This window comes from Hypanus sabinus, chromosome 4, assembly GCF_030144855.1.
Source record: "Hypanus sabinus isolate sHypSab1 chromosome 4, sHypSab1.hap1, whole genome shotgun sequence".
Taxonomy (NCBI): Eukaryota; Metazoa; Chordata; class Chondrichthyes; order Myliobatiformes; family Dasyatidae; genus Hypanus; species Hypanus sabinus.
This window is the reverse complement of record NC_082709.1, coordinates 949,141-961,079: the sequence shown is the minus strand read 5'-3', so window position 1 is coordinate 961,079 and position 11,939 is coordinate 949,141. Positions and strand designations below refer to the sequence as shown.

Genomic DNA, 11,939 nt, shown 5'->3' with positions numbered 1-11,939 from the left:
AATGGGCTCCCTGACTACCAGACCACAAATTTTGAGACTTCATAGCTTGTGTCAAACATGGTTATAAGCAGCACTGGGGCCCCATAGGGGACTGTATTGGCTCCTTCCTGTTTACCCTGTATACCTTGGACTTTAGATACAACACTGAGTCATGTCATCTGTAGAAATTCTCTGATGACTCAGCAAAAGTTGAGTGTATAAAAGGAGGACAGGAGGATGAATATAGGGGCCCGGTGGACGACTTTGTCGAATGGTGCATGCTGAATCATCTGCAACTCAACATCAGTAAGACAAAGAAGATAGTGATGGACTTTTGGAAGACCAAGCCTGCAATATTGATGGTGAGGATGTGGATGTGCTGAGGACCTGGGGGTGCACCTGGATGACTTGAGTGGAGCACCAAAATAGGCTTTGTACAAGAAGGGCCAGAGTTGCCTCTATTTCCTGAAGAGACTGAGAAACTTTGAAGTATACAAGCCTCTCCTTCACATGTTCTACCAACTGGTTGTTGCCAGTACAGTCTTCTATGCAGTGGTGTGCTGAGGCAATGGCATCAACAGGGGTGATGCTACAGACTCAATAAACTGATTAGAAAGGCTGACACTGTTATAGGAGTCAAACTGGACACACTGGAAGCTGTGGTAGAGCAAAGGACCCTCCAGAAATTCCAGGCAATTCTGAACAAGGTTTCTCACCCCCTGCATGCCACCTTGACTGAACAGGGGAGCACTTTCACTAATAGACTAAGACAACAGCACTTTCCCAAAGAGTGCTATATGAGGCTATTCTTACCTTCAGCCATCAGGATGTATAATGAGTCAACCTATAGCCAAGAGGTGATCTTGTAATCTTGACTTGTAGATCTTCTACATCCCATTTTTAAGGTAACTTATTTTTATTCTTTCTTACTTCTTTTTTAATATTTGTATATCTGTGCACTTGTAATACTACTGTGACACTCTAATTTCCTTTGGGTTCAATAAAATATCTATCTACCTATCTACATGTTATCTCTGAAGTTTCCTTCCTGTAGCTATCCAGCTTCTCAACAGAACTCACTCAGGTGTGATACCCTGACTGTCCCTGAACAACATCCGTTCAATGGCCTTTCCTGCTCTCCTTGTTCTGTTGATAATTATTGAGTCTGCTCATATATTCCCATTTATCTAAGTTTGGTTATTGATGTTTTTGCTAATTGTTGATTGCTCATTGCTGTTTTTTGGGTAGATGGAGCTTGTCAGCCTGGGAAGGCAGTCCATCTAAGAGAGGGAAAAGTCTGATTTCAAACCTCCGCTGCCTTGTGGCCATACCTACTCATGGGAAAGGCTTTGAGAGTAAACCCTGAGGACAAATCCGGAACTGGAGTCCCTAAGGCAGTCCGACGTTGCCTTCAACCTCGTTCTAGCAACTCCTGCGACAACACTGGTGCCAAGCTGTTTTGGCTCTTGCCCTTCCCTTGGACAACATTGGTGTCGTGGAGAGGGGAGACTTGCTGCATGGGCAACTGCTGGTCTTCCATATAATCTTGCCCAGGCCTGCGCCCTTGAAACCATTCCAGGCACAGATCCATGGTCTCGCGAGACTAACGGATGCCACCAACAAAGCTGTTTGCACTATTGCTTGTAAATTATTGGTTGCTTTTGTGTTGTCTGTTGTGGTATTGTCTTGTGTTTTATGCGTGTTGCCAAAAACCACAATCAATTCTGGTATGTTTCACATCTATTTTCTTAGAAGTTTGCATAGATTTGGCATGTCATTCAAAACTTTGACAAACTCCTATAGATGCATGGTGTAAAGTGCTGTTCTAACCACTACACTGCTGTGCCACCATTTTTATTGGCTTCTGCCTACTGAGTGCATGGTGACCAGCATTCACTCATTAACACAGTCTTATTAATTCTCTCCACTTTCTCCCTGTCACCCATATGCTAGGATGATGTAGCAACCCCTATGCCCTTGGAACAAGGAAGCAAACTAGGGCACCCAGAGGAATCTTATCAATTTAGAAATATTGCATGGGAAAGAAAGAAGCAGATATCTATAAATTCCAAAGAGATGTAATGCAAATTAACCCAAACTGGCCTGACATTAATTTACTGTAATATTTAAACATTTTAAATTTAATGTGAACTTTCATTTGCAAAATGTATAAAACTACATACAGTTATTAAAGCACTTGGCTAGTTAGATATGAATCTACGGTGAACTGTATAATTTCATTCCCTTTGGGTTCCTTAAGGTTGTTATAGCTGGGGGTGGTAGTGGGGGTAAGTGCCCACTACCCATTAAATGCTCCCAATGGCATACACCTCAAATAGCCTCTGACAATGAAGTCCAGCTCCTGGCCCTCACGTCTTTCTGACATTCAAACCCGACCTCAACCCAATGGAGGGTCTCAATTCCCGTTGATTTAGTTGAAGTACTGTGATGCCTCGTGATGCGTTCTTTGAAACAGTTATTGCTTGTGATTCTGTTTTGGCCACAATTTTACTTTCCTGGAATGGCTGTTCTCCTTTGTCTCTTTATGATGAATGCATGCTGCAGGAGCTGTTTTGCTGAAGGACGGATGTGTTGATCCCTGGCCATAAGAAAAAATAATTAATGTAATTTTCTTGTTGTTAGAGAACACTGCAATGGAAAACACAGCATTTAAACTCCACAGCAACTTTGTTGAGTTTGTTTTGTATAAGACATGTATAAGAATATGACCATGGAAATAGGAAAGAGAATGCTGTAATAAAAACAAAATCAATATCAACACAATCATTTCATTAAAAATCATCTTAAAATGGATGTATTATAGTAATGTGAAATTAAAAATAAGATTTCCTTCTTTAGCACAATGAAATTTGCTTTAACCTGCTGGGCATGGATTCATTACAAATGTTCTTAAGCATTGTAAATCAAAATATATTCGCATATAGAATGTCAATCATTACCAGGTTTCCAGGTATAACAGGGTCAAATAGTAAAGTTAGGGCAGTTGTTTAATGTACTGCAGAATAAATTGATATCTTGTATCTCAAGTGGGATCAGCGTAGGTGAAATAGTTTAACTAATCCTATCAACTGTAACATCTTAAAACCATTAGAAGTGCCTGTAAAATGCAGGCCTTGCTGCTTCCACCATAAACACAAGGAAGCACACACAGTTAAACAACAGGGTGTTTGGAAAGTCAGGGTTGAGATCATACTAAATAAAGGAAGGGAACTCAGTGTAATGGAAAACAGAGAATTCTGGAAACAGCACAAGTGGTGCATAGGAGCTCGATTTCAACCTTTAAGAGAAGATTGGATAGGTACATGGATGGTAGAGGTACTGAGGGCTATGGTCCTGGTGCAGATCGATGGGAGTATGCATGTTAAATGGTTTGGCATGGACTATCCAGGCAGAAGGGCCTGTTCCTGTGCTGTACTTTTCTATCACTCTATGGTCAAGCAACATTGCTGAAAAGATAAACAACTGCCATTATAAACCCGGGTCCTAATTTTTCCAGAATTGGCATTTCCAGCATTCACAGCTTTGCAGATAATTATTTCTTTCTGGTCATTAGGAACCTTTAGGTAACATGGTTATTTTATATAGGTACATATTTTATCTGAAGTATGGCTCTCAGACTGGAATAAAGCAAACTGCAAAAACATTGGGGAAGGTAATAAAAGTAACTTGACAATGTGAGAAAAATTATGGCCGGTGGTATAGTGACATCCGCACTGGACTTCGAGGCACGTGGTCCCAGGCTTGAATCCGGCCAGCTCTTTGCATGCTTTCCAGACATGCTGGGTTGGGCATTGAGCTAGCAAATCGGCCTCATAGAAAAAAACAGATGAATACTAAAGAAACAGCAATATTGCTGCTCGATGCATAGAGGGGAGCAACTACAACAACAATGTAAGAAAGGATGGAGAGAGACAACTGGGAAATAAACCAAGAGATCATGAATATGGAAAAGACCGCAATCTCACTAGAAAATAGAATGCACAGAAAACAATCATATGCCAACGTAGATTTCAAAAACATGTTTGACAAATATTTGGGAATATTTTCCAGAATAAACACAGGTAAAACAGTTGATGAGATGCATTTGGACTTTCAAAAGGCTCTGTTAAGGTGATTATGAGAGAAGATGGCTTAGGGAGCTAATACACAGGTGCGAAACAAATCTGGAAGATGAATAAGGGTCTCGGCCCGAAACGTCGACAGTGCTTCTCCCTATAGATGCTGCCTGGCCTGCTGTGTTCCACCAACATTTTGAGTGTGTTGAGAGGAATAAGTGACATGTTTGGGTAATCAGTGAACTGATGCAGAGGTCAGTGCTGGAGCCCAGTGCCCAGTCTTCATCAATTACAAGATTTAGACCCCACCCATGATGAAGGACATGCAAGTTTCTAAATCAGAATTATGCATCAAACAGGTACACAGAAGTGGTGTGTTCCTGTACAATCCAGTGAAAAAACTCGAGGCACGTATAAATAGCTAGGGCACCTTTCTGTACAGCACTGTAGTAATTTTATATATTGCACTGTGCTGCTGCAAAAAAAAGAACAAATTTAATGGCATATATGAGTGATGATAAACCTGATTCTGATATGGGTCTCTGTTGTGGACTGAGAGTGGTAAGCGGGCAGGGAGAGGGAAATCATAGTTGGGTAAAGGGGAAGGGAGAGGGGAGGGAGCACCAGAGAGACACTCTGTAATGATCAATAAACCAATTGTTGGCAAACAAATAACCTTAATGGTGTCTCAGGGCTGGGTGTGTCTGCACCCACACCAGACCAACACTTGGCACACTCCTTCTCTGCCAACTGTCCCATACCCTGCTTGCAGTGCTCCACCCTCGCCATTTCCAAAATCCTTTGTTCCTGCCAGGTTTACTAACTCACTCTCTGCTTCACATTAACAAATATATACATGACTAAGACTTTTGCACAGTACTGTACATGTGCCTAAGACTGTATACCTGAAGTTTTGTCCTTTGTGCTAGAAATGATGGGTTTACAAAATGCTGTTGGAATTTCCGAATATTGTATTGAGAAGGTGGTAAACACAATAGCCACTGTGTATTGGTGTTAGAAAAGCTGAATTCTCAGTTTATATTTTTTTATCAATGCAGAAGGAAACCATTCAGTTCATGGACTCTACTCCAGTTCTCACAGCTTTCTTGTGACTCAACTGCCACTTAGCATACAGTCAAGTGGAGTGAATTTCATCACAGTCCTCATTTGTACCTTCTAGATGGTGTAAAAGTTACGTAGAGCAATTATGATTCAGGCTTAAAGGATCAGTTTCTCAAAGACTCATGATTAACATATTCATGATGACAATGCTTTCTATAACAAAATGCAAAAGGGATAAATGGAGGTTATCTTCTAAGAAAGTACAATCACTTTATTGCCTCATAAGTTATCCTGAAGCCGGTATTCTAAGTTTTGAAATTGAATACATGAAGATGAATTGAGCTCTAAGACAATAGTCTCATGTTGTTAACAAGAAAAGAGTACCATCTAACTATTAACCAGGATGGATTGGAAGTTTTGTTCAGAGAAAAGAAAGGAATGCCATCTGTAATGCCCTGAATAAGATTTCTACTGCTATTCTGTGAGATATTCCATTTTATTAGTTTTCTGTAGAAGCCGTGTGTCCTGCTGGTGGAATATTTTGGTTTTGGCTAAAGATGAGGGCCCACATTGTTCAACTTAGGAATGTTGTGTCAATCAAATCAGGATGGTGGGATTAGGAAAAGGTTCTAGAGAGAGCTGGGTAGAGAGGGATTTGTGACAGACAGTGGTGGGGTTCTTGATATTTTGCCGGGAGATAGAGAAGAGAATATCAGGAGAGACGCCCAAAGGATTTGATCCCATGAGAAGATGCAATTGCAAGAACTGCTTCACGAGACAAAGAAGTCCAACGTGGTAAGCTCTACCAGTGGTTAGTGATGAGAGTTCAGCACTGTGAGTAACGGTTATACCCAGCTTTTGGAAGAGATGAGCTCCAACTGTCATGTGCACATTTGGGCTGGTCTAACTGTAATCGGCCCTTTAAATTTCTTTTCTTTCTCTTAAGAACTGTTGGATAAGGCTGAAATTAATAAATATACTTTCTTTCTAATTCACTGCTGGTGTCTGATTTGTCATTTCTTGGCAACAGGTAATTTTATATGGGCAGCACTTACGCAGCATTCATCCAAATAGAAATTCCATTAATTGGAACATCCCAACTTCCCTGTTTGGTTGAATCCCAAATCATACTGAACCTAGACATGTATTGTTTATCAAAGTTGAGTAAGTTGGCTGCTAGCAGAGTTAGCTGTCGAGTCAAGTTTGCATACGAGCCCTGTGAGGGGGTTACACATTTTGTTCAGGGAAAAGAAATGAGAAGGATCTAGCTATTAACCAGAATGGAAGTTTTGTTTGGGGAATAGAGAGGAATAACATCTATTAACCTGGACTAATATACTAGTGGGAAGGTTTGCTAATGCTGCATGGTTGGGTTTAAACTAGAGCTGCAGGAGGATGAGAACCAGAGTGCTAAAACAGTTAGTGGAAAGGTTGTGGAGGCAGATGTTGGTGAGATCTCAGGTAAAGTCAGGAATCAAAAGGTTGAGCATGGTACGAATAGAGTCCTGAGCTGCATATATGTCAATGCATGAAGTATCATAGGAAAGGAGGACGAGCTCAGGGCATGAATCAACACCAGTAATTATGACGTTGATTGGAGTACTGCACAGATGCAACAGTAGTGTTGCTGTGCCGGTCCAGCCAAGAGCTTTTAAAAGCAGGAAGATTTTCAACAAGAATTGTTGATTGGAGTACTGAGCAGACATAACAGAAGTGCTCCTGTGTTGGTCTGGTGAAGATCTTTAAAAAACCCAGTCTCTATAACAGAGGGGTACAGCCTAGCGAAGCAGTCATTGTGGAAGCAGTCGTCATTACTGTAGCCTAGGGCAGAGTAGTAAGACTTTGGCTCAACAAGGCTTTGGCAAGAACCGGTGGAGGCAAGATAAATAGGTGAGTTCACTAATTATTCCTTATCTAAATCTTGCGATGACAGGTTGTATTTCGACAGAGCCAGTATTCTGCTCTGGGTGTCAGATGAGAGATTTTCAGGAGACTTCCAGCACAGGAAACATCCTCTCCACATCTTTCCTTATCCACCCTATCCAGTTCTTTCAACATTCAGCAGGTTTCAATAAGATTCCTCCCCCCTGCCCCATTTTCTTCTGAATTCCAGTGAGTACAGGGCCAAAGCTGCCAAACTTGCCTCATATGTTAACCCTTTCTTTCCCGGAATCATCCTCGTGAATCTCAAATGAGAACACATTCTTTTTGAGATATGGGACACAAAACTGTTGACAATACTCCAAGTGCAACCTGACTAGGGTCTTATAAAGCCTCAATATTATCTCCTTGCTTTTGTATTCCATTCCCCTTGAAATGAATGCCAATATTGCATTTGCCTTCTTTACTACAATCAAACTGTAAATTAACCTTCTTTGAGTCTCGCAAGAGGACTCCTAAGTACCTCTGCATCTCTGATGTTAGAACCTTCTCCCCAAAGTTTTTTTCATTTCCTTTTGTTAGGTTTTAAAAGCTTCCCAATCATCCAATTTCCCACTCCCTCTTGCTACCTTATATGACCTTTCCTTGACTTTTATGCAGTCCTTTACTTTAAGCTCCCTAATAAGATTTGGGTTATTACACAACACTCAATCTAAGATAGTCCTTCCCCAAGTAAGTTCAATCACAAGCTGCTCTGAAAAGCCATCTCATAGACATTCAACATATTCCTTCACTCGTGATCTGACACCAATCCGATTTTCCCAATCCCCTTGCATATTGAAATCCTCTATTACATTTGTACAATTGTGTCGCTACCCTTATTACGTGCTTTTTCCAGCTCCCTTTGCAAGCTCAACTCCACATCTTGTCTACTATTTGGAGGCCTATATATGATTCCCATAATGGTTTTTTACCCTTACAGTTTCTTAACTCTACCCACAAATATTCCACATTCTCTGACCCTATGTCACCTCTTTATAAAGATGTAATTCCATCTCTTACCAACAGAGCCACACCACTGCCTATGCCTTCCTGCTTGTCCTTTTGATACAAAGTATATCCATTGATGTTAAGCTCCTAATTCTGCCCTTCTTTCAGCCACGACTCAGTGATGCCCGCAGTGTCATACCGACCAATCTGTAATTGTGCCACGAGTTTGTCCACCTTATTCCAAATGCTGCACACATTTAAATATACCACCTTCAGTCCCACATTCTTTGCCCTTTTGGATTTTGCCTCTGTGGTACAATTTAACACTTCGTTAAATCATTGGCCTGTCCTTCCTTACATTCATGTTACATCCATCATCCACTTGTAAACTTGCTGGCTCACCCTTAGCTCTGTCATTTTGGTTCCCATCCCCCTGGCATATTAGTTTAAAATACACCCAACAGCTCTAGTAAACCTGGCCTCAAAAATATTGGTCCCCCTTAGATTCAAGTGCCATGTGTCCCTTTTGTACTGGCCACACCTGCCCCAGAAGAGGTCCCAATTATCCAGAAATCTGAATCCCTGCCCGGCTCCAATTCTTCAACCACTCATTTATCTGCCACCTCATTCTATTCCTATCCTCATTGTCACGTGGCACAGGAAGCAATCCCAAGATTACTGCTTCTCAACTTCCTTCTTGACTCCCAGTATTCAGCTTTCAGGACCTTCTCTCTTTTTCTACCTATGTCGTTGGTACCAAAATGTACCACGACTTCTGGCTGCTCACCTTCCCTTTTCAGGATATTGTGAATGTGTTCAGAAACATCATGGACCCTGGCACCTGAGAGGCAAACTACCATCTGTGTCTTTTCATGCCTACAGAATGGCCTATCTGTCCCCCTGACTATAGAGTCACCAGTTCTGCTGCCACCCTCCTCAGTTTCCTACTCTTCTGAGCCACAAGGCTAGACTCAGTGCCAGAGGCACTGCTGCTATTGCTTCCCCCAAGTAGGTCATCCCTCCCAACAATACTCAAAATGGAGTACTTATTGTTGAGAGGGAAGGCCACAGGGGTGCTCTCTACTATCTGACATAATATGATTGAATTCATACTGCAATTTGAGAGGGAGAAGCCTGAATCACATGTATCAATATCACAATGAAATAAAGGAAATTACAGAGGCATGAGAGAGGAGCTTGTCCAAGTGAATTGGACGTCGGCAGAGCAGAGATGGCTGAAGTTTCTGGGAGTAGTTCACAAGGCGCAGGATGGATATGTCCCACAAAAGAAGTTGTTCTCAATTGACAGGGCTAGGCAACCATCACTGTTAAAGGAAATTAAGGACTACATAAAAGCCAAGGAAAGAGCATATAAGGTAGCAAATGTGAGTGGGAAGTTGGCTGATTGGGAAGCTTTTAAAATCCAACAAAAGACAACTAAAAAGCTATAAGAAGGGAAAAGATGAAATATGAGGGCAAACGAGCCAATAATATAAAGCAGGATACCAAAAGTATTTTCAGTTATATGAAGAGTAAAAGGGAGGTGAGAGTTGATATTGGACCACTGGAAAATGATGCTGGTGAGGGAATAACGGAGGACAAAGAAACAGCAGATGAACTTAATGGGTAATTTGCAACTGTTTTTACTGTGGAAGACATTAGCAGCGTGCCAGAGGTCCGTGAGTGTCAGGGAGCAAGAGTGAGTGCCATTGATATTAAAAAGGGAAAAGTGCTAGGCAAACTCAAAGGTCTTAAGGTAGATAAATCACCTGGACAAGATGCAAATATCACTCCATTCTTTAAGATGGTAGGAAATCAAAAGAAGGGAAATTATAGGCCTGTTAGTTTAATATGAGTGTTTGTGAATGTGTTGGAGTCTATTATTAAGGATGAGGTTTTGAGGTACTTGGAGACTAATGATAAAATAAGTCAAAGACAGCATGGTTTCTGGAAAGGGAAATCTTACCTGGCAAATTTGTTCGAGTTCTTCGAGGAAGTAACAAACAGTGTGGACAAAGGAGGGGCAGTGGATGTCATTTACTTGGATTTTCAGAAAGTTTTTGATGAAATGCCACATATGAGCCTGCTTAACAAGATAACATCCCATGGCATTACAGGAAAGATACTGACATGGATAAAGAAATGGCTGACAGGCAGGAGGCAGCAAGGGGGAATAAAAGGAGCCTTTTCTGGTTGGCTGCCAGTGACTAGTTGTGTTCCTCATAGGTCAGTAGCGGGTCTGCTGCTTTTCACATTGTTTGTCAATGAATTAGATAATAGAACTAATGGCTTTGTGGCAAACTTGTGGCAAAGACCTTAAGACACAGGAGCCATCTGGCCCATCGAGTCTGCTCCGCCATTCAATCATGGCTGATCCTTTTTTTGCTATCTCCTCCTCAAAACCAGTTCCCAGCCTTCTCCCCATAACCTTTGTTGCTATGTCCAGTCAAGAGCCTATCAATCTCTGACTTAAATACATCCAACGACCTGGCCTCCACAGCTGCATGTGGCAACATTTTCCACAAATTCACCACCCATTGGCTAAAGAAATCTCTCCACATCACACTTTTGAAAGAGCACCCATCTACCCTGAGGCTGTAAAGGAACAACAGTGAGGAACATTATCTAAATGGGGAGAAGGTTCAGACAACAGAGGTGCAGAGGGGCTTGGGAGTCCTCATTCAGGACTCCCAGCAGGTTGAGTCCGTGGTAAAGGAAGCAAATGCAATATTGGCATTTATTTCATATAAAAGCAAGGAGATAATGCTGAGGCTTTATAGGACGCTAGTCAGCCTGCATGGAGTATTGTCAACAGTTTTGGGTCCCATATTTCAGAGAGGATGTGTTGTTATTGGAGAGACTCCAGAGGAGGTTCACAAGGATGATTTCAGGAATGAAAGGCTTAACATATGAGAAGTATTTGGCAGTTTTGGGCCTGTACTCACTGGAATTTGGAAGAATGCGTGAGGATCTCATTAAATTCTACTGAATGTTGAAAGTATTAGATAGAGTATATATAGAGGGATGTTTCCTATGGTGAGGCTATATTACAGACCACCCATCAGTCTATGGGATTTGGAGAAACAGATTTGTAAAGAGATCGCAGACTATTGCAAGAAACATTAGGTTGTTATAGTAGGTGATTTTCACTTTCTACATATTGACTGGAAATCCCATACTGTAAAAGGACTAGATGGGAATGGAGTTTGTCAAATGTGTTCAGGAAAGTTTGCTTCATCAGTATGTAGAAGCCCCAACAACAGAGCAAGGAAAAAATACAAGATAGAAGGTGATAGGTGAATCCAGGAGAGGGGGAGAGGTGAAGTAAATCGATGTTCATGCCATCAGGTTGGAGGCTACTCAGACGGAATATAAGGTGTTGCTGCTCCAACCTGAGAGTAGCCTCATTGTGACATAGAGGAGACCATGGAGAGACATATTGGAATGGGAAAGGGAAGTGGAATTAAAATGGGTGGCCACTGGGAGATCCTGTTTGTTCTGTGGACGGAGCGTAGATGCCTGGTGAAACAGTCTCCCAATCTGTGTCGGATCTCACCGATATACAAGAGGCCACACCAGGAGCACCAGACACAGTAAATGACCTCAACAGACTCACAGGTGGTGTCGCTTCACATGGAAGGACTGTGTCGGGCCTTGAATGGTAGTGAAGGAGGAGGTGTAGGGACAGGTATAGCATCTGTTCCATTTGCAAGGATAAGTCCCAGGAGGGAGATCAGTGGGGAGGGCCGAATGGACAAGGGAGTTGCATAGGGAGCAAACCCTGTAAAAAGCAGAAAGTGGGGGGGAGGGCAAGATGTGTTTGGTGGTGGGATCCCATTGGAGGTGGTGGAAGTTTCAGAGAATTAACCAGAATGGAAGTTTTGTTCAGGGAATTATTCACCACCATTAAATTTGCCGATCGATGCCACTGTTTGGATTTGAGATTATCTT

The 11,939-nt window shown here is 41.9% G+C and overlaps 1 protein-coding gene across 2 annotated transcripts in view; it reads right to left on the bottom strand.

Moving 5' to 3' along the window:
• Positions 1–365: 365 nt before the first annotated feature.
• The window catches only part of map3k19 (mitogen-activated protein kinase kinase kinase 19), a 64,360-nt gene continuing 52,786 nt past the window's right edge, over positions 366–11,939 (bottom strand). For both annotated transcript variants that reach the window (XM_059966261.1, XM_059966260.1), the window contains one exon: positions 366–2,578. In XM_059966261.1, the coding sequence (XP_059822244.1) occupies positions 2,488–2,578 (91 nt within the window). In that variant the 3' untranslated portion in view covers positions 366–2,487. The remainder of the gene's footprint in view (positions 2,579–11,939) is intronic.